This window comes from Borostomias antarcticus, assembly GCF_949987555.1.
Source record: "Borostomias antarcticus genome assembly, chromosome: 23".
Lineage (NCBI taxonomy): Eukaryota > Metazoa > Chordata > Actinopteri > Stomiiformes > Stomiidae > Borostomias > Borostomias antarcticus.
Window position 1 is genome coordinate 777,483 of NC_140256.1, and position 27,715 is coordinate 805,197.

General features: G+C 47.5%; 1 protein-coding gene across 1 annotated transcript; it reads right to left on the reverse strand.

Moving 5' to 3' along the window:
- ppil2 (peptidylprolyl isomerase (cyclophilin)-like 2) lies at positions 1-25,736 on the reverse strand. The gene is made up of 20 exons (XM_084457269.1): positions 25,626-25,736; positions 24,942-24,991; positions 24,635-24,680; positions 24,461-24,523; positions 23,934-23,985; positions 21,045-21,096; positions 20,791-20,882; positions 19,705-19,794; positions 19,276-19,351; positions 18,593-18,753; positions 18,267-18,342; positions 17,962-18,068; positions 11,163-11,252; positions 9,554-9,587; positions 5,884-6,001; positions 5,547-5,603; positions 1,187-1,259; positions 792-854; positions 360-502; positions 1-160 (listed from the first exon to the last, which is right to left on the reverse strand). Exons 1-20 carry the CDS (start codon positions 25,655-25,657, stop codon positions 58-60), a joined length of 1,578 nt encoding a protein of 525 aa, XP_084313395.1. The 5' UTR covers positions 25,658-25,736; the 3' UTR covers positions 1-57.
- Between the last annotated feature and the right edge of the window lie 1,979 nt (positions 25,737-27,715).

Consider the following 27,715-nt stretch of genomic DNA (forward strand, 5'->3'; position numbering starts at 1 on the left):
AGGTGGGGGAGAGAGGGGGGTAGGTGGTGGAAAGCCCGGGCATTCAGGGTCCATGTGCTACCAGGAGCTGAAGTCCCCAAAGCCGCTCTTGCCGGTGGGTTTCTTGGGCGCCACGCCGCTGGTGGAGGCTCCGCCCTGGTCCACGGGGGCCGGGCGCTTCCTGGATGTGAGGAGACGAACCAGACCAGTAAGAGAGCTGCACTCCCTCTCCTGATAAAGAGGCTATTCTGGTACCGCGTTCGCATGTTTGTACGTGTGAATGCATTTGGGTGTGTGTGTGCGTGTGTGTGCATGTGTGTGCATGTGTGTGTGCGCGTGTGTGTGCGTGTGTGTGTGCGTGTGTGTGTGTGTGTGCTCACTTGGCTGCAGGGTTGATGTATTTCCCCACGCCGGGTCTGAAGGTCTTCTGGGGCTGGTCTGCCTTGGCCCTCCTCAGGGAGGCGCTGGCCTGCTCCCTCTCCTCCTCCTCCCTCTGCACCTCCTTCTGCCGCTCCGCTGCAATCTGACACACACACACACACACACACACACACACCCATAAACACACAACACACACACACAACCCACACACACAACCCCCCCCCACACACACAACCCCCCCCCACACACACACACAACCCCCCCACACACACACACACACACACACAACCCCCTGATTGAACCCAGCATGTGCAGGTGAGGCTGGAGGTGATACTGACACCTGTGACACAGACACACACAAACTCACACGCACACACACACACACCACTGCACGCACGCACGCACACACACACACACACACACACACTAACCTGTGCGTCGGCCTCCTCGTAGGGATCCACAAACACGGTGGCGGTCAGGAGTTTAATCTCCGACTAGAGGAGAGACAGGAAGACAGAGGTTTCTTCTAGGAATGTTTTATGTTGTTCTAAATAAATATTGTTAATAATTATGTGCACTCGTTTCATTAATGTCTTCATCCAAAATGAAAGATAGCATTAGAAATATCAATGAACACATTCTCATGAGAGAAGGCAGGCATACAAACCTAGCATGGCAAGACAAGTGATGCTTGTATTGGGCACTAGTGAGCAAAATCAATTATATTCAAACATAATTCACACTAATGTATTGTTATTACAGATCAACTCTAAGACGGGACTAGTTAATACAAAACGCTCCCTCCAGTAGAAGTGAAGCACGGTACCTTGGGTTTGTCTGTTTTAGGATCACTTTCCACGTTCTCCATCGCAGTGAGAGCCTCAAAGCCCCCCACGACCCTGCAGAGAGACAGACACAGGGTTCTCAGTACTAGGGTCCTCATGTACCTCCACTAACCAAAGACTTCAGTACTAAGGTCCTCATGTACCTCCACTAACCAAAGACTTCTCAGTACTAAGGTCCTCATGTACCTCCACTAACCAAAGACTTCTCAGTACTAGGGTCCTCATGTACCTCCACTAACCAGTCTTCTCAGTACTAGGGTCTTCATGTACCTCCACTAACCAAAGACTTCTCAGTACTAAGGTCCTCATGTACCTCCACTAACCAAAGACTTCTCAGTACTAGGGTCCTCATGTACCTCCACTAACCAGTCTTCTCAGTACTAGGGTCTTCATGTACCTCCACTAACCAAAGACTTCTCAGTACTAGGGTCCTCATGTACCTCCACTAACCAGTCTTCTCAGTACTAGGGTCTTCATGTACCTCCACTAACCAAAGACTTCTCAGTACTAAGGTCCTCATGTACCTCCACTAACCAAAGACTTCTCAGTACTAAGGTCCTCATGTACCTCCACTAACCAAAGACTTCTCAGTACTAAGGTCCTCATGTACCTCCACTAACCAAAGACTTCTCAGTACTAAGGTCCTCATGTACCTCCACTAACCAAAGACTTCTCAGTACTAAGGTCCTCATGTACCTCCACTAACCAAAGACTTCTCAGTACTAGGGTCCTCATGTACCTCCACTAACCAGTCTTCTCAGTACTAGGGTCTTCATGTACCTCCACTAACCAAAGACTTCTCAGTACTAGGGTCTTCATGTACCTCCACTAACCAAAGGCTTCTCAGTACTAAGGTCCTCATGTACCTCCACTAACCAAAGACTTCTCAGTACTAGGGTCTTCATGTACCTCCACTAACCAAAGACTTCTCAGTACTAGGGTCCTCATGTACCTCCACTAACCAAAGACTTCTCAGTACTAAGGTCCTCATGTACCTCCACTAACCAAAGACTTCTCAGTACTAGGGTCCTCATGTACCTCCACTAACCAAAGACTTCTCAGTACTAGGGTCCTCATGTACCTCCACTAACCAAAGACTTCTCAGTACTAGGGTCCTCATGTACCTCCACTAACCAGTCTTCTCAGTACTAGGGTCCTCATGTACCTCCACTAACCAAAGACTTCTCAGTACTAGGGTCCTCATGTACCTCCACTAACCAAAGACTTCTCAGTACTAGGGTCCTCATGTACCTCCACTAACCAAAGACTTCTCAGTACTAGGGTCCTCATGTACCTCCACTAACCAAAGACTTCAGTACTAGGGTCCTCATGTACCTCCACTAACCAAAGGCTTCTCAGTACTAGGGTCCTCATGTACCTCCACTAACCAAAGACTTCTCAGTACTAGGGTCCTCATGTACCTAAATTAACCAAAGTCTTCTCAGTACTAGGGTCCTCATGTACCTAAATTAACCAAAGACTTCTCAGTACTAGGGTCCTCATGTACCTCCACTAACCAAAGACTTCTCAGTTCTAAGGTCCTCATGTACCTAAATTAACCAAAGTCTTCTCAGTACTAGGGTCCTCATGTACCTAAATTAACCAAAGACTTCTCAGTACTAGGGTCCTCATGTACCTCCACTAACCAAAGACTTCTCAGTACTAGGGTCCTCATGTACCTAAATTAACCAAAGACTTCTCAGTACTAGGGTCCTCATGTACCTAAATTAACCAAAGACTTCTCAGTACTAGGGTCCTCATGTACCTAAATTAACCAAAGTCTTCTCAGTACTAGGGTCCTCATGTACCTCCACTAACCAAAGACTTCTCAGTACTAAGGTCCTCATGTACCTCCACTAACCAAAGACTTCAGTACTAGGGTCCTCATGTACCTCCACTAACCAAAGACTTCTCAGTACTAAGGTCCTCATGTACCTCCACTAACCAAAGACTTCTCAGTACTAGGGTCCTCATGTACCTCCACTAACCAAAGGCTTCTCAGTACTAGGGTCCTCATGTACCTCCACTAACCAAAGACTTCTCAGTACTAGGGTCCTCATGTACCTAAATTAACCAAAGTCTTCTCAGTACTAGGGTCCTCATGTACCTAAATTAACCAAAGACTTCTCAGTACTAGGGTCCTCATGTACCTCCACTAACCAAAGACTTCTCAGTACTAGGGTCCTCATGTACCTAAATTAACCAAAGTCTTCTCAGTACTAGGGTCCTCATGTACCTCCACTAACCAAAGACTTCTCAGTACTAGGGTCCTCATGTACCTAAATTAACCAAAGACTTCTCAGTACTAGGGTCCTCATGTACCTAAATTAACCAAAGTCTTCTCAGTACTAGGGTCCTCATGTACCTCCACTAACCAAAGACTTCTCAGTACTAGGGTCCTCATGTACCTAAATTAACCAAAGACTTCTCAGTACTAGGGTCCTCATGTACCTCCACTAACCAAAGACTTCTCAGTACTAGGGTCCTCATGTACCTAAATTAACCAAAGTCTTCTCAGTACTAGGGTCCTCATGTACCTAAATTAACCAAAGACTTCTCAGTACTGAGGTCCTCATATAACTCCACTAACCAAAGACTTCTCAGTACTAGGGTCCTCATGTACCTAAATTAACCAAAGTCTTCTCAGTACTAGGGTCCTCATGTACCTCCACTAACCAAAGACTTCTCAGTACTAGGGTCCTCATGTACCTAAATTAACCAAAGTCTTCTCAGTACTAGGGTCCTCATGTACCTCCACTAACCAAAGACTTCTCAGTACTAGGGTCCTCATGTACCTCCACTAACCAAAGGCTTCTCAGTACTAGGGTCCTCATGTACCTCCACTAACCAAAGACTTCAGTACTAGGGTCCTCATGTACCTAAGGGGGGGTGGAGATGGAGGGGGTGGGGGGGGGGGAGATGGAGGGGGTGTGAGGACTGCAGGGGGGAGATGGACTGAACTGAAGTGTGCTGGACGCCGGGGGAACACAGGGGGAACACAGGGGGAAAGCAGGGGGAAAGCAGGGGGAACACAGGGGGAACACAGGGGGAACACAGGGGGAACACAGGGGGAACACAGTTGTCTGAAATGGCTGTTTTGTGCCGACAACCACCCGAATTCCTCAGCGCGTCACACAGGGTTGCAGCCTGTTGCCAAAAGTAAACACTAAAAAAAAATGTGTGTGTGTGTGTGTGTGTGTGTATGTGTGTGTGTGTGCCCTTGTGCAGAGCTAGGGGAGGTTTTGGGGATGTCTCTGTAGTGGAGGCTTTTACCCAATGAGATTCTTCTAATCCCAGTCACGCTGTCCACACAGCGCTCATCAGCTGATTGACAATAGACACTTTCCCCAGCAGCCATTTTGACCTGTCGTCGCAGGGTAAACAGGTGTAATTGATCAAATTAATTGCGGTCCCGTTCTCTTTAGTGTGCCACAGCCATTCCAGTGAGCCAGCAAGCACGCCAGAGCCCTGGCCCACATAAATCCAAAATGGTACAGGGCCATGACTAATGGTATTAATTACATCTGTATTTAACCTGCTTTGCAATGTCAAAATGGCTGCTGGATAAAGGGTCTTTTGACCTTTGGTACTTCTAGATTTAGTGAAGACTTCATGAGGCCAGAGCCACCAGGCCTGGCTGGCTATGGTGCAGCTTGCAAACCAACGAAGGACTCATCTGTTAACTGACCACAGACAATACCTGCTAGTGGCCCAGAGAAGAGGACTCATACCACCGCAGACCAACGGCCTCCAGCCAGTCTGCTCCACGCGCGTTTGTTGTTATTACAGCGAGTGAGTGGGGAATTATGGGAAGTGTGGTTCTTAAAACGCAGTTCTGATTTGATCACGACCAGAGGGGCCGGTAAAGGGATGTGGAGAATGATCTCACGCAGCTTTAAGTCCCCATTCAACCCAGATGTGAACAGGTGTTGGTGAGTTTGGTGAGGACCCTGCCGTTAGTTAAATTCACCAGACTGTCCAAGCAGGCAGATTTTATGTCGGTGAGTGAGAATAGCTGTGTCCAGCGTCTGGACAGTGAAGTGTGCATGTCCAGTGTGGTTCCTGTGTGGTTCCTGTGTGGTTCCAGTGTGGTTCCAGTGTGGTTCCAGTGTGGTCCTGTGTGGTCCTGTGTGGTTCCTGTATGGTTCCAGTCTGGTTCCAGTCTGGTTCCAGTGTAGTTCCAGTGTGGTTCCAGTGTGGTTCCTGTGTGGTCCTGTGTGGAACCAGCATGTTTCCTGTACAGACAGTCCTGGCCCCATAGCAGCCAGGATCACTCAACCAGAGTTCTACTGTCACACTTGCTTTGCTTTGGGAACTAAAATAAACAGAAAGTATTCTTACCTTCCAAATATGGAGTGCTTCCTGTCTAGGTAGACGCACGATCTGAAGGTGATGAAGCTGGAGGAGAAAACACAACATTGACGTAGCAGTCAACCACAGAAGAAGAAACAGTCAATCCTTTAGATCGACTGCTTTCTCACAGAAGAAAGCAGGGATGAAAAGACATGACGAAAGAGAGCAATCAAAAGAAATGGCGAAGGCTAAGAATCACAAGGATCACCAGAGGACGGGGGACCACCTGACTCAACTGGGGACTGTCACTTCCTTGTTTGTGGTGGAGAAGCAGTGGACAAGCGGTGAGGGGGTTTAGGTAGAGAGACAGACGATGGACACTCACAACTGGGACTTGTTGGTGTTGGGCCCTGAGTTGGCCATGCTGAGGACCCCGCGTCCCGTGTGGGACAGGTTGGGACGGAACTCATCTTTGAAGGGCTTCCCCCAAAACGATTCCCCTCCTGAAAGAGAGAGACAGAGAGACCTGTAGTGTGTCTGCAGCACCTCAACTGAACAGCTGAAACCTTTCAACAGTGCTGAAACGCTATTATCTGATCTTAATTTGCACTAGTATTTTGTACTGCTCTTGCACTGTCCTGTATCGTCCCTGCACCCTGTCCAATGTTGTCTTCATGTTATGCACCATACCTGAAACAAATTCCTAGTATGTTGGAAAACTACAATGGCAAAACATTGTGATTCTGAAAGGCTTTCATCCAGAGGGATTTCTCGGTTGGAATTGCGGCCAGGCCAATCAGTGTCCTTTGAATGCGATTACGGAATTAAACTGTGCGAGGTGATTGGTTAGGGGATGAACTTATCGCTGAGGATGCGTTCGGCAACGCCCATCTCAGAAAACGACTGCAATAGGAGCCTGTTCAGACTGAATAATGAAGAGAAACAAAATGGCAATTCAGTCTGAGTGTCAGGCTACTAAAATGTTAAAACAATTCCACTAAAAGACAGTGTCCTACTAGTAGATAAATGTCAATATCAAAACAAGCCTTTTACAAAACACCCGCCTGTCCTTGGAAACAGACCCCTGCAGACAGACAGACAGACAGACGGATAGACAGACAGACAGACAGACAGACAGACAGACAGACAGACAGACAGACAGACAGACAGACAGACAGACAGACGTTTCAGTCTCTTCATTCAGATTCAGTCTCTTCATTCAGAGTCATAACGGTAACGGTACGGTAGGAGCTTATTTGGCCACAACGGGGGAGAGAAGATTTGTTGCATGGAGGTGTGTTTTACTGTCCTGTGTCCTGCCAGCTGCCTGTGTGTGTGTGTGTGTGTGTGTGTGTGTGTGTGTGTCTACAGCACGCTGGGTTGAGTTTTACTGCTAGCCAATCTGTGCTTTAGAGGCTTGGCACAGCCATAAACCTTCCCTGTTGACATTTTTGCATAATTTATCACCTTGCTGACATTTTCCTTGCCGCAACAGGACCTTGGGTGAAAGGGGGGGAGACAGAACACTGACAGACCGAGCCGACCAGCGGACCAATCACAGAGCAGACCAGCGGACCAATCACAGAGCAGACCAGCAGACCAACCACGGAGCAGAGCAGCAGACCAGCGGACCAATCACGGAGCAGAGCAGCAGACCAGCGGACCAATCACGGAGCAGGTGGATAAATCACACTTTACCATCTCCAGGTTCGTTAGGATGTCAGTTTTAGTTTACATTCCTGAACTAGCTCACTACTCCCATCCCTCACAATGAAAAAGAGAAGCTATAACCTAGTGTCTGTAGTCCCCTCACAGCTTATGACCATGGACCTGGGATCTGTAGTCCCCTCACAGCTTATGACCATGGGCCTGGGATCTGTAGTCCTCTCACAGTTTATGACCATGGGATCTGTAGTCTCCTCACAGTTTATGACCATGGGATCTGTAGTCCCCTCACAGATTATGACCATGGGATCTGTAGTCCCCTCACAGCTTATGACCATGGGATCTGTAGTCTCCTCACAGTTTGACCATGGGATCTGTAGTCTCCTCACAGCTTATGACCATGGGATCTGTAGTCTCCTCACAGTTTATGACCATGGGATCTGTAGTCTCCTCACAGCTTATGACCATGGGATCTGTAGTCCCCTCACAGTTTATGACCATGGGATCTGTAGTCCCCTCACAAATTATGACCATGGGATCTGTAGTCCCCTCACAGTTTATGACCATGGGATCTGTAGTCTCCTCACAGATTATGACCATGGGATCTGTAGTCTCCTCACAGATTATGACCATGGGATCTGTAGTCTCCTCACAGATTATGACCATGGGATCTGTAGTCTCCTCACAGTTTATGACCATGGGGATCAAGGAGGCTTCATTAGTGGGCGTGATCATCTGCATGGGTTGGCGTCTTGCAGAGATCTGGTTGATTTAAACACATCATATGCTCACAGGAATTACTTAAATGTGGTCCATTGTGTCCATTGTGTTGTTTTGGTTTCAACCTGATGAGTGACCATAGGGAAATGATTTGCCTCCTTGGGGCAATGTGCTGTAAAGCGCATTGTGTTGCCTCTGTGTATGAAATGCGCTATTACAAATAAAGTTTGATTTGATTTGATGTGCTATTTTGGACATTTAGCCCCATGTGTGGTCTGTCTACCATGAACCTGAAACACCAGTATTGAGCTGGCTAGAGGTTTTTCTCACTGGTCTATAATGGGAGTCTATGGGGCACCCGTAAATGCATTGGAAAAACGACAATAAATGTTCTTTTCGGAGCCGGGAAGCCGAGTGTGTAATCTGCCCAGTCTCAGTGTGCTCTCCAGGTCTGGCCTGGACATCAGCATTCCTCTGGCGCTTGTTTTCACTGCTCCCACAGAGGACTGGGCAAGGCGTGCCAAGCGCCGGGAAATCTCCGGATTGTGATGTGATGTGATGGTACCACCATGGTGACACTGACAACCCCGGGTGAACCTGAAGTTATCCTGCTAATCCTGCTTTGTAGTCTAATAGGCTCCTGGAACAGCAACTAAAAACTTAACCCTAACCCTATATATATATAATATGCCATTTATGAAGCAACTTAACATCAGCCCTTGTAGAATAGCAAAATAAAGCTGCAATACCGAGGTGTTGGGCCACCCTTTTGTACCACTGAGGACATGTATTCACGGCGACAGCCGTAATGTACGGCATGCAAGAAAGACCTGGATAAGAGCCACACACTATGCAAGTTGTGTCGAGCTAAAATGAAATACTTTGGGAACAAAAATGAGACCAATAAAAACTGGTGATGCATCAATAACCGTTTTATAATCGATAATCGTTTTATAATCGCATCGTTGCCCTCGGAGACGGAATGGAATCCAATCATGAGGTGCCAAGAGATTCCCAGCCCTCTTCTGCCCTCCTCTGCCCTCTTCTGCCCTCCTCTGCCCTCTTCTGCCCTCCTCTGCCCTCTTCTGCCCTCCTCTGCCCTCCTCTGCCCTCTTCTGCCCTCCTCTGCCCTCCTCTGCCCTCTTCTGCCCTCCTCTGCTAGAGAAGCCGCTGCCGTGAGCTCACGTTGTTTCTCTGATCCGTCTGGTAACGCTCCCATTCAGACTGATTTCCACCCGGTCCATTCTGAACCGGGCCACTCACAACAGTTTATCTAATATGGGGCGGATTTAATATGATGACCGTACCCACTTGATATGATGATACGACGACTAAACCACATTTCGTTGCTGATTGGTTGTAGGTCTATCCAATTGCATCCAGAGGCATTTTGGTTTGCGACCGTTAAAATCGAAAATGAACTGAGCATTTCCAGGACCTTCGCGTTTTTGCGAAGCCAGGCTCTGGTACACTGCCCCTCTGAAAGCCAGGCTCTGGTACACTGCCCCTCTGAAAGGAACAGTGTTCCTCTGGGGTCCGTTTGTGTTTCTCAATCCTTTAGTCGTGAATGATGAGAAGAAGTTCTAAAAATAATAACCCATCTATAAATCTTCAGAAGATTCAAGTTACTGTAAGTGTTTTAATTATGAGGTGGCTAGTCCTGGTCTTACCTGTACCAGTGCCGGTTGGGTCTCCTCCTTGAATCTGTCAAAATAAAAGAGTGGTCAATTAAAACAGATTTTACACAAATAAAATAAAAACAATTCTGATTACTTATGAACATGAGAATTGTGCCTCAATGATTTTCTTGCATTGTTTCCTTATTAGGGTTTTTCCTCCATTCAAATATTGTTTCAAGCCACCATATTTTCATCGTAAGAACGCACACATTTCAGAGTGGCGATTCCGACGGAAAATTCCGCAATACTCCACATTTTACAGTTGATTCCATTTTTACTACCTAATTCTGCGATTCCGTCCGTGATTTCTGAGTGATCACAGAAGTCCTAGGGCCCTACGGTAGTCCCCCCCTGGGTACGCTAGTCCCCCCCTGGGTGCGCTAGTCCCCCCCTGGGTACGGCAGTCCCCCCCTGGGTGCGGTAGTCCCCCCCTGGGTACGGTAGTCCCCCCCCTGGGTAGGGTAGTCCACCCCTGGGTACGGTAGTCCCCCCCTGGGTGCGCTAGTCCCCCCCTGGGTACGGCAGTCCCCCCCTGGGTACGGTAGTCCCCCCCTGGGTGCGGTAGTCCCCCCCCTGGGTACGGTAGTCCCCCCCTGGGTACGGTAGTCCCCCCCTGGGTACGGTAGACCCCCCCTGGGTCCGGTAGTCCCCCCCTGGGTGCTGGGAGCGTACCACCAGGCCTCAGAACATGTCTAGGGGGAACACTGATGATGTCATGGAGGACAGGAACACTACGCAGTCCTGAGAACACGGGACACTCTGAATGAAGCTCGTCAGAGACCTGGTTCTTTTGTGTCTAACATTACAATTATACATGACAGCTCTGCATGTTCGTGAGAACTGAGGCCGACGGAACTCAGACACTCGTAAATTATAGAGAAGGCGCCTCAATCAGGAAAATTAGCACGGGGCAAGAAAGCAGCCGGCATGTGAGCTTCTCTCTATGCATGAATACTTTAAGCATGAACACACACACACACACACACACACACACACACACACACACACACACACGAAAGACTGGAATGTCCACCAACACACACACACACGCACCAACACACATACACACGCACACGAAAGACTGGAATGTCCACCAACACACACACACACACATACAGACACAGACACACACACCAAACCGTAGAAACGTACGGGATGGTGAATGTGACATCTGAGACACATGGTGGGACAGTACCATGCTGTCGTGTGCCTCAGCGAGGGTCACAGGAAACCACTCCCCACCCCCCCCCCCCCCCCCCTCTGATATCCACCCACCCACCCACCCATCCATCCATCCATCCATCCATCCATCCATCCATCCCTCCACCCATCCATCCCTCCCTCCCTCCCTCCATCCATCCATCCACGCTCCCTCCCTCCCTCCATCCACCCACCCACCCATCCATCCATCCATCCATCCCTCCATCCATCCATCCCTCCATCCATCCACGCTCCCTCTCTCATGCACGTATCATAAACTAGACTCATGTTCTGCACAAGTTCTCCATATTGAGGATGATAGGATTCATTTCTTCAGGGATTTCAAGATTGGATTATTAATTTCTTCCACACTTCTTAATGTATTCTCACATTTCCCTACCATGAAATTCCTTATTGACCTGTGGAAGACGGTCCCGTCATAGTAGCCCTTCTTGCACAGGCGGATAAAGTTTTCACCAGCTTTGGGGACCTGTGACACACGAGGGAGAAAATAAATGGACAGATTTTTGAAAAGCAAAAACAACACGGCTCTGACACAAGGCTCTAGTACCAGGTGGGCGCTCTAGTACCAGGTGGGCAGGTTTTCTGTGATAGTATTGATACTGCATACATACTTAACCAATTACATAAACACCAATTGCAGTTTGTTTCAGTTGAAGCCCATAATAATAATTATAATAAATATAGGGGGGGGAGGGGCAAAAACAGGGCCAAGCCAATAAACACATCACAGGCAACAAGTGAAACACGCCACATCTGAGCCATGCGGCAACTGATCTCAATGCAACACAAGCATAGTGGGGATGTTGTTGCACAAAAACGGTAATATCAACATCAAAACTGAACCTGGCAATTTCTTATCCAATTAGTAAGTTGTAGAGGATGCCATGTCCTACTAATACCAGAAACATGAGCCCCATTTGGCCACACGGCTGATTTAGTTTGAGCCTTATCCTACGCAGGAGGCTCAGAGTCTATGATAATACGCAGATAAACTACAGCCAGCTGACTCCTACAGGCTTCTCTCTGTGAATCACTCTCACACAACCACATAGACAATGAGTGGAGAATTTCATTGAAGTCCGACAGGGGGTGGGGTGAATGCCTGGTTATTCCCCGTGCTTATAATGACAGTAATCAAACTGCTCAAGATAGATTTTAAGCGTTTCTCAAAAAATTAAAAATAGCAGAGAATCTACATAACCGGAGGTTATGGTTTCTTGAGTCAGATTTGTTCTTCTTGTGGAGAGACACATGTGGGCAAAGTTTCATGACTCTAGGTCAAAGGAGGCCTCAGATATGCCTGTTCAAAGTTGGCAATTTCAGTCAGTTGCGATTGCGCCCCCCTTTGGCCAATCGCTGTAAAATCCGGTCCATGGCATCTTGGCATGACCCTCTACCACTGGGCAAAGTTTCGTAAAAAATCGACCAGTCGGTTATAGGGGCTGCCATTGACTTTAATGGCAGACTCAATGGCAGAAGAAGAAGAATAAAACTAGCAATTACAATAGGGCTCCGCCTTGCACTTCGTGCTTGGCCCCTAATAATAATAATAATCATAATAATAATAATAGCATTTTATTCACAGCACACTTTTCCTTTGAAAACCTCAGAGTGCTACAGGTTTAAAAGCATAACAACAACAAAACGACAGAAAAAAGCAGCACCATTTTAACAGTCAAAGGCCTTTTTGAAGAGGTAGGTTTTCCGGCCTGCTTTAAAAGAGTCCAGGCTCTGTGCTGCCCTCTGCTGGACGGGGAGGCTTAGTCCCCCATGGTGCACCTGGGGACCCGGAGGAGCAGACAGTCTGCAGATCTGAGGGTGAGGGTGGAGGAGCAGACTGTCTGAGGGTGAGGGTGGAGGAGCAGACTGTGTGAGGGTGAGGGTGGATGAGCAGACTGTCTGAGGGTGAGGGTGGATTAGCAGACTGTCTGAGGGTGAGGGTGGATGAGCAGACTGTCTGAGGGTGAGGGTGGAGGAGCAGACTGTCTGAGGGTGAGGGTGGATTAGCAGACTGTCTGAGGGTGAGGGTGGATGAGCAGACTGTCTGAGGGTGAATGAGCAGACTGTCTGAGGGTCTGAGGGTGGATGAGCAGACTGTCTGAGGGTGAGGGTGGAGGAGCAGACTGAGGGTGAGGGTGGAGGAGCAGACTGTCTGAGGGTGAGGGTGGAGGAGCAGACTGAGGGTGAGGGTGGAGGAGCAGACTGTCTGAGGGTGAGGGTGGAGGAGCAGACTGTCTGAGGGTGAGGGTGGATGAGCAGACTGTCTGAGGGTGAGGGTGGAGGAGCAGACTGTCTGAGGGTGAGGGTGGAGGAGCAGACTGTCTGAGGGTGAATGAGCAGACTGTCTGAGGGTGAGGGTGGAGGAGCAGACTGTCTGAGGGTGAGGGTGGATGAGAAGACTGTCTGAGGGTGAGGGAGGATGAGAAGACTGTCTGAGGGTGAGGGTGGAGGAGCAGACTGTCCGAGGGTGAGGGTGGATGAGCAGACAGTCTGAGGGTGAGGGTAGATGAGCAGACTGTCTGAGGGTGAGGGTGGAGGAGCAGACTGTCTGAGGTCACAAGCTGGCTTTCCGTGAACATCAAAGGGCTTTACTCCAAGTCCCTGAAAGATGCTCGCTCACAATTCTACTCCAACCTAAGCAATAAAAACACTGGAAACTCTTAAGCAGCTCTTCTCTACCATAACTCACCTTCTGAAGCCACAATCATCTTCCCCTCTGGAGGTTTGAGATAGGCCTGTAGTTCCGGGTCCAGGGGGGGCGTCTTTAGGAGGGGGCGGGGGGAGGGGTTGGGCATCAGAGAGCGGATGTTGTTGACTTTTGATCTAAAAAAGTCAATGAAGCAGCTGCAGCGCTCCTCTGGAGCTCCAGAGGGGGGAGATGATTGTGGCTTCAGAAGGTGAGGTATGGTGGAGAAGAGCTGCTTAAGAGTTTCCAGTGTTTTTATTGCTTAGGTTGGAGTAGAATTGTGAGCGAGCATCTTTCAGGGACTTGGAGTAAAGCCCTTTGATGTTCACGGAAAGCCAGCTTGTGAACAGTGAGCACAGAGTGTCTGAATTGGCGTTCCAGGGCACGGCCAGCTGTTCTCATTTTCCTCAGTTTCTGTGTGAAGGCAGTAGAAAGGTCAAGGCCATTGAGACCAGCTTGTGGTCGGACACACCCAGATCAGACCTCTAGACTACTGATGGGGGCTGAGTCAGTGATGGGGCTGAGCCAGTGATGGGGGCTGAGTCAGTGATGGGGCTGAGTCAGTGATGGGGCTGAGTCAGTGATGGGGCTGAGTCAGTGATGGGGCTGAGTCAGTGATGGGGCTGAGTCAGTGATGGGGCTGAGTCAGTGATGGGGCTGAGTCAGTGATGACCAGAACAAGACACTCCAACAGACTCAGGATCTGTTCTAAGACGGCAGGAGGGGTTGTCAACATGGATATTTACATCACCAAGGATGACAATATTGGTTGATATGGTGCAGAGCGATGTGAGTAGATCATGTATTTCTGTGAGGAATGAGGGATTAGGTTTGGGGGTTTATGGGAGGTGTAGTCCAGCCCGGTGAATGATGGCTAGGCCTCCACCACGGCCAGAGAGGGCTTTCTCCAGGGAGGCATGCCTCATTTAGCACAGACTCACTCCCTGGTTTGGGCCATGAATTCTCTGAACTAAAACAGAATCAAAACTAAACAAAATGGAAAAGACAACATCTTTGTGAGAGAGACAGGCTCTCACTGTGTGTGTGTGTGTGTGTGTGTGTGTGTGTGTGTGTGTGTGTGTGTGTGTGTGAGAGAGACAGACAGGCCCTCACTGTGTGTGAGAGAGACAGAGCCTCACTGTGTGTGTGTGTGTGTGTGTGTGTGTGTGAGAGAGAGAGAGTTAGAGAGAGACAGGCTCTCGCTGTGTGAGAGAGAGAGAGAGAGAGAGAGAGAGAGACAGACAGGCTCTCGCTGTGAAAGAGAGAGAGAGAGAGAGTCAGGCTCTAGCTGTGAGAGAGAGAGAGAGAGAGAGAGAGAGAGAGAGACTCTTGTTGTGTGTTTGAGAGAGAGAGACAGGCCCTCACTGTGTGAGAGAGAGAGAGAGAGAGAGAGAGAGAGACAGACAGGCCCTTGCTGTGTGTGAGAGACAGGCTCTCACTGTGTGTTTGAGAGAGAGAGAGAGAGAGAGAGAGAGAGAGAGAGAGAGAGAGAGAGCCTTGCTGTGTGTGTGAGGGAGAGAGAGAGAGAGAGAGAGAGAGAGAGAGGGAGAGAGAGAGAGGGCCTTGCTGTGTGTGTGAGGGAGAGAGAGAGAGAGAGAGAGAGAGAGAGAGAGGGAGAGAGAGAGAGGGCCTTGCTGTGTGTGTGAGGGAGAGAGAGAGAGAGAGAGACAGAGAGAGAGAGGGGGGGAGGGAGAGAGAGAGAGAGAGAGAGAGAGAGAGAGAGAGAGAGAGGGAGAGGGAGAGGGAGAGGGAGAGGGAGAGAGAGAGAGAGAGAGAGAGAGGGAGAGAGAGGGGGAGAGAGGGGGAGAGAGAGAGAGGGAGAGAGTGAGAGAGAGAGAGAGAGAGAGAGAGAGAGAGAGAGAGAGAGAGAGAGAGAGAGAGAGAGAGAGAGAGAGACTTGCTGTGTGTGTGAGGGAGAGCAAATGTGACAGTGAAATAACAGTCATTAATTGATAAACAGCGCGCCACAAATAGAGCTGCACTGAGTGGGCCCACAGGGGGGCGGGGCCTAACAGCTGCAACTCCTCCTCTTCCTCCTCCTGATTCGATGGTTGGGAAGCCAATGAAAACGGGGCAAAAATAGGACTTAGTTACCAGGGCAAAGAATGGCAACCGCTGTCTCCGGGCCTGGGAGGCAGTCTTTCTCTCAGAGTCCCAGACTAGTACAGCTCTAGTCCCTGACTAGTACAGCTCTAGTCTCAGACTAGTACAGCTCTAGACCCAGACTAGTACAGCTCTAGTCCCAGACTTTACAGGTCTATCCCCAGACTAGTACAGTTCTAGTCCCAGACTAGTACAGCTCTAGTCCCAGACTAGTACAGCTTTAGTCCCAGACTAGTACAGCTTTAGTCCCAGACTTTACAGCTCTATCCATAGACTAGTACAGCTCTAGTCCCAGACTAGTACAGCTCTAGTCCCAGACTAGTACAGCTTTAGTCCCAGACTAGTACAGCTCTAGTCCCAGACTAGTACAGCTCTAGTCCCAGACCAGTACAGCTCTAGTCCCAGACCAGTACAGCTCTACTGCTAAAAAACTTTTTTTTTTTTTTTTACTTTCCTTAAAAGCTGTTGTGTGTAACTATCTAGAGACCACTTTCCCTGCACAGAGGTGCTTGACTCAGAGGCAGGGATGTGACTCAGAGGCAGGGATGTGACTCAGAGGCAGGGATGTGACTCAGAGGCAGGGATGTGACTCAGAGGCAGGGATGTGACTCAGAGGCAGGGATGTGACTCAGGTGTTCAGGTACTTCAGGCTCGCTGGTTAGATCCTACTAAGCTAGGATGCACCTGACATAACAAGCACACATCCAGGACCCTCAGAGGCGTGGGGACTCCTTGCTCCGCTCGTCCCAAGAAAAGAGAGAAGGGAGAATAAGAAGACGAGGAACGAGGAGTTGAGAGGAGAGCAGGCCCGTCTATCTGGGTCAGACCCCGGGACGTCTCTCCCCTGCTGGACGTCTCTCCTGCTGGACGTCTCTCCCTGCTGTTCGGGGACGCAGGCTTGCCTCGGTCCAGATGCATTATGCATGAGGGAGGAGACGTCTGGAGGAGCTCTGTGTGTGTGTGGACTCCGCGGGTCTATACCAGTAATGCATTATACATGCCTATGCGCAGACGCTATATACTGAAACAGGCCTATGCGCAGACGGTATATAACAGGCCTATGCGCAGACGGTATATAACAGGCCTATGCGCAGATGCTGCAGATGCAGGTATTCAGGTGGGGTATCTCCCAGGGTGGTCAGGTACTCAGGTGAGGTACTCAGGTGGGGTATCTCCCAGGGTGGTCAGGTACTCAGGTAGGGTATCTCCCAGGGTAGTCAGGTACTCAGGTGGGGTATCTCCCAGGATGGTCAGGTACTCAGGTGGGGTATCTCCCAGGGTGGTCAGGTACTCAGGTGGGGTATCTCCCAGGGTAGTCAGGTACTCAGGTGGGGTATCTCCCAGGGTGGTCAGGTACTCAGGTGGGGTATCTCCCAGGGTGGTCAGGTACTCAGGTGGGGTATCTCAGGTGGGGTATCTCCCAGGGTAGTCAGGTACTCAGGTGGGGTATCTCCCAGGTCTTTCTGTGTGGAGTTTGCATGTTCTCCCTGTGTTTGCAACGGTTTCCTCAAGAACCCAATACGAAAAACATGCAGAAGAGCAGAGGCTCTTCAGTCCGGTCCCTGACCAGGACCTGGACTGAGCACTTGGACTTGGTCCCCGGGCCCCACTGCTCCTGGCTGCCCCAGGAGAACAGCTTTGATGGGAGAACAGCTTTGACGGGAGAACAGCTTTGATGGGAGAAATGCAGAGAACAAATTCCTCCGCTATGTAAAATCCAATCTGTACCTCAGAGAACCCTCTCACTCAACAGCCTTCCCCCGCGGCCAGCCTTCCCCGCGGCCAGCCTTCCCCGCGGCCAGCCTCCCACACACTCACCTCCCTTCTGTTGACGTGGGAGATGGTTCTTTGGAGGAGTTTTTAGTATTCAAAAAAGGGCTCGCTACTCAAGTATAATGCACCTTTAGTTCAGTAAACAATGTTTTGCTCTGTTAAGGTTTTTTAGAACATGAAGAAGATGTTAACAGATCAAAAGGTTGTTGTTGTTCGCTGAAATAAAGGTACGAATCATTTTATTTCAGTGGCGAACCCTTTTTCAAACATTGAACAGCCGTTTTCTACAGTTCTGACACCAGGGATGTGCGTCAAACTACTACTAACTCCACGGAGAGCATTTCCCATGGAAAGCAAGACTAAACCAGGGTCATAAGAGGGGTTTCCACTGTTTAAGTGTGCATGCATGTTTTAGTGTGCATGCATGTTTTAGTGTGCATGCATGTTTTAGTGTGCATGCATGTTTTAGTGTGCATGCATGTTTTAGTGTGCATGCATGTTTTAGTGTGCCTGCATGTTTTAGTGTGCCTGCATGTTTTAGTGTGCATGCATGTTTTAGTGTGCATGCATGTTTTAGTGTGCATGCTATGTGTGCAACTCTCTCTAGCTGTACCTTATCACAGTTAAGCTCCAGGTTGATGTCTCCCTTGTTAGTGTGCAGGCGGACGTAGCCCTTCTTCTTCACGTACTGGTACCGCACTGTGTCGTCTGCGATGGCGTCTATAACGAAAGCAACAACCATGTTCATCCTGGACCTGATAACTGGCATGGAAACATTCAACTGAAGCTAAAACTATTTTGTTTAATGAGTTTTATGATCCATCCATGTGGCAGATGTTCTGTGTATGTTTCAAGCTCCAGTCATTTCATGTTGTGAGGAACCAGAACTAGAACCAGCGAGATGTTGGTGTTGCTGACCTGCTTGGTGTGTGGTGGCGGGGGTCATGGCCGTGGAGGTGAAGGACGCAGACACTCTGCCTGTGGAGTAATGAGCCTGGGGGAGGAGGACACTCATCATCACATCATCACATCATCACATCTGGTTTCAACAGAGACACAAAGAGCCATGAGGGCTGTGATCAATCACACCGATAAGATTGACTGAATTGAAAAGTGTTCAATGAGGATTGACCACATGCCCGGCCTAGCCGACCCCAGCGCACGCCCAGGGGAGAAGAGGGCAGTGTGGGGTTGATTCCTACCCTGGCTGGGCGACCCGGTGCCCAGACACCCCCTCTCCTTACCGCGTTCAGCTTGTCCGTCTTCTTGGCTTCAGGCTCCTTCATGGTGGAGGCCAGGAGCTGGTCTCCCTTGTAGTCCTTATAGAGCTCCGCCAAGGTCTCCCGCGTCTCCATGTTGGTGCTCTTCAGGTGGTACGCAGGGTGCAGCTTGGCCTTCTCCTCGTCTGCATGAAACAGAGAGATCTAGTCAAACCAGACTCGAAGCACTACCAGGATCCTCCCTCTTAAACCAACTATTGTATTTATAGTTTGCTACTCTTGCACTTTGCCTTCAGCACTAGGTTAAGCTCTTAGTCACTTGCTTAGAAAGAAGATGCACTTGTGAGTTCTGGTGAGTAGTAGTACACCGACTACCCATGTTAAATTACATTTTTGTAAATCACTTTAGATAAAAGTGTCTGCTAAATGACTAATGCAATGTAACATTTAGTAAAACATCATATCACGGGTAACAACTGGAAGGCATTGGTTCCAATTTAATGAGGGTTTATTGGTAAGTTTAACCGACTGGGGATGAATGGCAAGTCAAAACACCAGGGTGTTATGATGCGACTTCTCTTAAACAGCCGGTCATGTTTCAGACATAGACGGGACCCTTTATACAGTGAAACCAGACAAGCCATTCAGTCATTACTGAGATCCAGATGGTGCGGGTTTAGTTGTGGGGGGGTTTCAGGGGGACCCACCTGGATCCAGCACCTTCAGGTTGTTTTTGACATGGAAAAAGTTGGATACGTTGAACTTGTCCAGGTTGGTGGGGTCCTGGTTGCAAAGAAAGACCAACATTGAGTATGGGAAATAAATGGTAAATTGATTGCATTTATATAGTGCTTTTTATCCAAAGCGCTTTACAATGAAGGCCTCTCATCACCCATCCACACACCAATGGCGGCAGCTACCATGCAAGGTGCTAGCCTGCTCACTGGGAGCAATTTGGGGCTCAGTGTCTTGACCAAGGACATTTCGACAAGTCGTCAGGAGGAGCCGGGATTCGAACCGCCGACCCTGCAGTTATTGGCCGACCCGCTCTACCTCCTGAGCCAGAGCACAACCACACAATCCAGCACAAAACCGTTGGAACAGAATAAATCCTGAAAAACAGGACCCCACCTCACCTGGAGAACGATGATGTCCTGTCGGGTGAAGGGCTCATCACTCAGGAGATCTCTGAAGCTCTTGGTCTTGATGTTCAGCTGCTCCACAGCCTGGGGGAGACACACACGTCCCAAACAATCAAACACAGTGTGTGAGAGAGCGGGAGGCTGTGTGTGTCTGGGGTAAGACAATGACTCTGTTGTGAGATGTTCTGATGTCATGGTGGGGGGGTGTATGACCAGGGGCGTTTGTTTTATCAGGGGCTCAGCCCCACAGGGAGTGAGAAAACGGCGCGCTGAGTGTTCGCCGCAAAACTGAACTTGGAACAAAAGAGGCTGAATTAACTAGTCACCGGCCATAGCTAGCTAACTACATAGCTGCTTACCCCAGACATCTTTAGATTTTCACCTCATAACTGCACCAGGTTCAAGTTATTTCAGAGTGAAATGCATATAAGATGTGAGACAGACAACTAACGTTAACATCAGCTAGTCAACTAACATTAATGTTAACTAGCCAACTAACATTAATGTTAACTAGCCAATTAACATTAATGTTAACTAGCCAATTAACATTAATGTTAACTAACCAGCTAACCCATGTTCCACATTAATATCACAGTGAGTGCTGGCTAGCTAGTGGTTCTCAAACTGTGTGCCGTGTTGTCACAGACTGGTTGCCTTCAGAGATGGAAAGTCTTGTACCTTGGAACTAGTCTTATTATGATGGTGTAGTACATGGTGTCCCTTGTGACAAACCGGAACCCTGGGCTAGACTACTGTAGCTAGACAGAGTTTAAGTCCATGGCTTTAGACCTATGTACTTCAACCTGTAACTGTTTTTAATTATTATTATTGTACATTGCATTGTGTTGCTTTGTGTCCCTGTGTGAACTCATCATCAGTGTGAATGAGGGAAAGCTCAGTGCTTTACTAGTATAAATAAAGGTTTGAAATGAAATGAAACATCTGGCGTTAAAGCCTCGGACGCCCAGGCCTAACGATACCAACATGGATGATGTTTACCTGTTGTTGTTGTTGTTGTTGTTGCTAATGATTGTGCATAATCTGTTTTGTGTGTGTGTTGTGGGGAGGTGGTACACTCACCTCATTGGAGAACACATTGCCAGTGACCTTGTTGGTGACGATATGTGAGTTGTTAGTGAAGACTGTGTACAGGACTGGGCAGTGATATTTCCCTGGAAAATAGTGCAGACATTGTAGTGAAAATCAACACACTGTTTATCAATCAATCAATCAAAGCTTTATTTGTATAGCGCATTTCATACCCAGTGGCAACACAATGCGTTTAAATCATTGTTGATCATTATCTAACATCACAAACGCAGACATGGACTCACCATCGTTGTTCTTGCTGAAGTTCAGCTTAATCAGGGATTTAGCCTCAAGTTTCTATAGGGATAAAAATGGCATTTGATGTGTAAGTGCAAGGGGGTTCTGGTCCGTCAGACCAGTCGTGGGAGAGGGGGTTCACTGTCTAGGTTCAAAATACTGTGTAATAGTGTATATCTGGGAAGAATGACATGCATTGTTCCCCATCCCTTATTCCAATTGCATTTAGAGGCCAAGAGAATATCTGGGTCACCAGCTACTCAATATCAGCCTCTGCATTCCATTACTCAGGTCTGGATAGGATAGGATTCCCCATAGGTCACATGACACGAGTAATAATAATAGTAGTAGTAGTAATAATAATAAAACTGTATTTGTATAGCACCTTTCACACAAATAAATGCAGCTCAAGTGCTTTACATCAGAGAATTTACATGCATTTATACGTAGTTCTTCACATAAAAAGTCCCAGAGAAATGTGTCACCACAACTTTTCAAATCCGGTAGCAGTATGGGGTTGGTGATAGAAGTCATAAAACCAACTGACTAGAGTGTGTGTGTGTGTGCGCGTGTGTGTGTGTGAGCATGTGTGTCAGCAGGACTAGTCTAGACATGTCTGTGTGGATTTCTCGCTCACACTAATCAATCCTGACCATTTCTGACTGGAGGACTCAGCTGTGCACACAATCGCACGCACACACACACACACACACACACACACACACAACCCTTACTGTCGTGGACATGGGAGCAGTGACTCGTGAATAGGGCTGCACCTAACGACTATTTTTCTAACGATTAATCTAGCGATTATTTTTCCGATTAGTCGATTAATCTAATGACTAATTTTACGTTTATTTTAACGATTATTTTGTATTGCTCAATTAATAAAACACTCAATTTACCCCAAATAAATATAAAAATGGTCTCATTAATATTTAAATATTTTATTCAATCATCTTCTCTTAAAAACAACACAATGTAACAAGAAACAAAGCTGCAACGCAGGGCATTATAAAAGTTGCAAAATCTTTCAAGTTTGTAGCCAAATGATTTAGCTGGCAAATGGTTGCTTTAAATAACTAACCCATGTTTGTATAATTTTGGCTGTGTGGGTAGGTTTACCAGATATTCAAAAGTTATTTTACATTAAAACAAAACATATTTTTAACTACCCAACTGATGAAGCTGTGTTGAACGTGCCTTTTCTCTTTAGTCTTACAGTCTCATGAGTGCTCAGAGAGTCCTTACGACCATGACGCACAGCAGCTCACAACAGGTGCTCCAATCAACTGACACAGCTACAGTCAATCAATGTTTAATCCCCACGCATAGTTTGTTTGTTTCCTGGTTGGATGTGACGCTTAATGAAATAACATACTGAGCGTCATTAACTCTGCCTGTGCGCATTTCTCGCTGCAGTTCTCCACATGTAGCCCATGATGCGCTTTTGTTAAATGTTTCAACGATTGCCGTTTCCTCCCTCACTTGCAAAAGACTGTTTGCGCTGAGCAACGAGCAACCACACGTTTGACCGCTTCCATTCTCTCCACTCAGAGAGCAGAATAAAACATGAACAAACCTTCACCCTAAAGACTTTAGATTGCTTCAAACCTGAACAAACCTACGCCCTAAAGACTTCAGATTGCTTCAACCCTGAACAAACCTTCACCCTAAAGACTTTAGATTGCTTCAAACCTGAACAAACCTTCACCCTAAAGACTTTAGATTGCTTCAAACATGAACAAATCTACACCCTAAAGACTTTAGATTGCTTCAAACCTGAACAAACCTTCACCCTAAAGACTTTAGATTGCTTCAAACATGAACAAACCTGCACCCTAAAGACTTTAGATTGCTTCAAACCTGAACAAACCTGCACCCTAAAGACTTTAGATTGCTTCAAACCTGAACAAACCTTCACCCTAAAGACTTTAGATTGCTTCAAACATGAACAAACCTGCACCCTAAAGACTTTAGATTGGTTCTGCAAGGTTTTTTTTTTTTTTATCTAATTCTTTCCACCCAGTTTTAGCAACGGAAGCTGAGAGCTCATTTCAAGGCTGGTTGAGACGTCACTGGCTGCAGCTCAGTCCTCATGACCATCTGCAGTGGCCTTTCACTCCCTCTAGTGGCTGGAGGAGGAACAGGTCTGTCTGCCCAAAACATAGAATAGCATTACAGTCTGTCTGTATTCTATATTTTTTCTATATTCCTTGTTCTTTTTTATGCTTATTCGCTACTATGTATATTCTGAATTCCCTTTGCTGTAATTTCCCACTGTTGAAAGGCCAAATTTCCTCCTACAGGGATTATTAAAGTTCATATCCATCTATCCAGCTCCCGTTTAGCAGTGTATTTGTTGCTTAGGAGGAGGGGCCGGGTGGCCCGAAACGTCACGGTGCAGCCCCGGTGAGCTTCTTGTCTTTGAAATCGAGAGTTTAACATGTTTTTGAATGATTTTTCACGGTGCCCACCCACATCCATTGTATGACCAAAACGGTGGTAGAGCAATTATCAGACTTTCTCGAAAATGCTAGCTTTTTCAACGTTTTGATCTGAACCATTTAAGTAACCTTAAAACAGGGTTATACATGCATTTTCCCTTCACTACTCCTTTAACTGTGTCACTTTTTCACTATGCATTAAAACCCCTAGATTGTGTGTCTTGGATGCCTCCTCGTGTGTCAGTGTGTGTGTGGGCCCTTCCTCATTTAAATCTGTACCTCTTTGTTTGGACTCACACCCCTGTCTGACTCTCATCAGCCTGAATCAAAGAGTGCAACACTTCCTGCTATTTTGAATGTAATGATAGCAACCATGATGTCCTTGTCAGATCTGATTTGGCAAACCTGCAAACCCCTCCCCTGAGCCCTGAGATGTGGTTAACTTCTTACCTCTCCAGAGCTGGGATTGGTGCCGAACCTCTTGATCCAAGGAACTATGCTCCTAAGGCCACAGGACACAATGGACATCGGAGAAAATATGACTCAAAGTCAACCAGGAAGCAGCAATACAGAATGGTACAGTACAGTTAACACTATCCCTAACTATTGAGATATCAAACTCCTTTTACATGACTTTGTAAATGACCACCTGCCACAACCTCATAGATCAAACCTAATGTCTGCCTTCAAATAGTCTCATCTAATCATGGGTGACCAATCAGAAGAGTTTCAACAGAGCAAAATGGCTCCTTGGACTGAAAGATCTGGGGTTTTGTTCAAAACAAGTGGCAACTGTTGGAAACAGTAGATCTGACTCAGACTAATTATGGCCTTTAATTAACACTGATTTATTGAGGTAGGCGGGCATCTGCTTCCCTGCTGAACACAGGCTAACACTGGAGCAACCAACTTTCTTGGTGTAGTAAGTTAAGAACACCACTGCCACTGATCATCCAGTCACGGACAGATTTACTCACAGCAGGTCAAACACGATCCCGTCAGGGGTGCACATCGGATACTCAAACGGCTGAAGAGACAAGCTGATACAAAGACACAAAAATACAAGTTCAAAGTCAGAGTTATTGGGCAGTTATAGTCGGTATTTCCAGCCTCGGAATCTGCCTGTCAACACGTCTTAAAGTCAAAGTTACCTGCAGTGGTCAAATGGAAGACGCCTGAAATTAGCCTGAGGTATCTCTGAAATGATTAAGAACATGGAATGAGTCAAAGAGAACAATCAATCAACCAACAGTCTCATGAACACAATATGTTACAAACTTCAGGACAGAACTTTTGACTGGTACGGTATTCAGCATCTGTAGAGTGCAGATATGACAAGTTGGGAAGTTCTACAGCAGTTTGGTTTGGAAGCAGACAGAAACAGGCAGATAACAGTTGTGCTTGCTTTACTTTATACACACTAAAAGCTGGCATCTGAGGTTTTGAGTAGTAAGGTACCTGTTCTCCTCCCTCCATAGTAGTTGGTGTACTCAGAACAGGTGATGTACCTAAGCAAAAGAAAAGGAAAGTATATCGTCATCATAGTGTTGCCACAACATTGTGCCGATAAACTAACAACACAACACGTAGACCTCTAAAGTTGTCTAACTGCTATTCATCATAGGGTTGAGCTAGTGTCAGCGAGCACCTTTGAGACCAGTTATAGCTGTAAGTTATAGCGACCATGTATCCTCACATATCAGTATCTGTAGGTGCTTTAGGGACCGGACACACAGAAGAACATTTCACAAGCAGTCCCAAACATTGATTGAGCATCCCTGACCACCGAATATACCCTAGCCCTACATAGGACACACCACACACACACACACACACACACACACACAACACACACAACACACACAACACACACACACACACACACACACACACACACACACACACACACACACACACACATTACACTTTGCACACTCACTGTATTTTACACTAGTATGTTGAAACACTACTGCTAGCCTAGCTATTGCTCTGTTAGCCCTAGCTAGGTAGCATCACTAGCCATGCTAGTTAGCTGAGTTAGCCTGCTAGCGTTAGCATGATTAGCTGGTGCTCACTATGTCCTCGCTAGCCAGGTTAGCTGGTTGTAAAACAACTAACGAGAACAAATATTCAGTTTCTTACATCTTATCTTTCTGGTGCTGTCGTTTCCCCATGTTGTCGGTGGATGAGTGAAGCTAACAGACTAACAGGCTGAGGGGAGCAGGTAGCTGCTAGCTAGCTTTAGCTTGTTTGACTGCTAGCTTTAGCTTTAGCTTGTCTGTTTATCTGCTTGTTCGTCTTATTGGAAGACGATGGATTTCCGGTGTCACCATGTGACGTAATCATATGTTGGTATACAGCTTCCGGGTGCATCATCGCCCCCCACTGGCCTGGGGGGGAACTAAAAGATGATTGATTGATTTTTGATTGATTTTATTTATTTTTAAGACAGGGACAAGGTACAGTAGACATTTACCCTATAGAATAGGGAGAGATGCACTGTACAAGGTTATAGCTAAACAGCTAATTTCCACCCGCAGTCCCTGGGCAAATAAATATACAGTCTTAAAATAGTGGGGCAAATAGTACACAGTGGGAAAGTTACATACATGCTGTAGAAGGAATACAAAAAAGTTATGTAGCAAAGATTTCACTCATTCCTATACCCACATACCCTCATCCCTATACCCTCATCCCTATACCCACATCCCAACCTCCCTCACACGTTCATGAAAGACCTAGCCTAACTCTAATATCCTTAGATTCTATCCACTACAGGAATCTTGTTGCCAGTAGGATAAATACTCCAGAAGAGTTTCCAACACACATCCCCTGAATATGTGTTGAATGATGATGCGAAGCACAGACCTCATGATCAAGATGCAAACACATTGCTTCAGCGAGAAACTAAAGATGTCAGAAGTGGGATTCGAACCCACGCCTCCAGGGGAGACTGCGACCTGAACGCAGCGCCTTAGACCGCTCGGCCATCCTGACTCATGCTGTGTGATTTGGTTCAGGAAGTGTAGGACGATCCCTAAACACAAATAAAGGCAAGGAATACAAATGGGAATTAATCAATATCACCATGCACGGCTTGAAAAAGGCTCTTTCAAGACTTTTTCAGATTTCTGAAAATCTGAAAAAAAAAGAGTATTTTTGAAGCCGTGTATTTTGATATTGATTAATTCCCATTTGTATTCCATGCCTTTATTTGTGTTTAGGGATCGTCCTACACTTCCTGAACCAAGTCACACAGCATGAGTCAGGATGGCCGAGCGGTCTAAGGCGCTGCGTTCAGGTCGCAGTCTCCCCTGGAGGCGTGGGTTCGAATCCCACTTCTGACATCTTTAGTTTCTCGCTGAAGCAATGTGTTTGCATCTTTGCAAAGCAAGCGATCATGGGGTCTGTGCTTCATCATCATTCAACACATATTCAGGGGATGTGTGTTGGAAACTCTTCCTGGAGTATTTAGCCTACTGGCAACAAGATTATCCGCTTATCCGCGACCCGACCCCGGATAAGCGGATGAAGATGGATGGATATATATTAAATATATAGAATATCCATCCATCCATCTTCATCCGCTTATCCGGGGTCGGGTCGCAGAGGCAGCAGTTCCAGCAGGGGGCCCCAGACATCCCTTTCCCTGGCAGCATCAACCAGCTCTGCCTGGGGGATGTTTAGCCGCTCACAGGCCAGTGCGGAGATGTAGTCCCACCACCTGGTCCTGGGTCTACCCCACGGCCTCCTCCCACCTGGTCCTGGGTCTACCCCGCGGCCTCCTCCCAGCTGGTCCTGGGTCTACCCCGCGGCCTCCTCCCAGCTGGTCCTGGGTCTACCCCACGGCCTCCTCCCACCTGGTCCTGGGTCTACCCCACGGCCTCCTCCCACCTGGTCCTGGGTCTACCCCACGGCCTCCTCCCAGCTGGACACGCCAGGAGGCATCCTCACTAGATGAATGAGATGGACCTTGGTAGAACAGCGTAGCCCCTAGAGGAGGCGTGGCTCTGAGACACTGTGTGATGGGGGCTGACTTGATGGTTTCACATAAAAGCCAATATGAACACTTGGCCTTGATAGAGAAAAGCAGGTCTATTTCCGCAGCGAAGGGCTTTACTATAAAGATAAATGTTCTCTAAATATCTTACTATAAAGATGAATGTTCTCTAAATATCAAGTTAATATTGTGTTCAGTTTTATCCAGAGCTGGATGTGCAGTACAAAGTTAT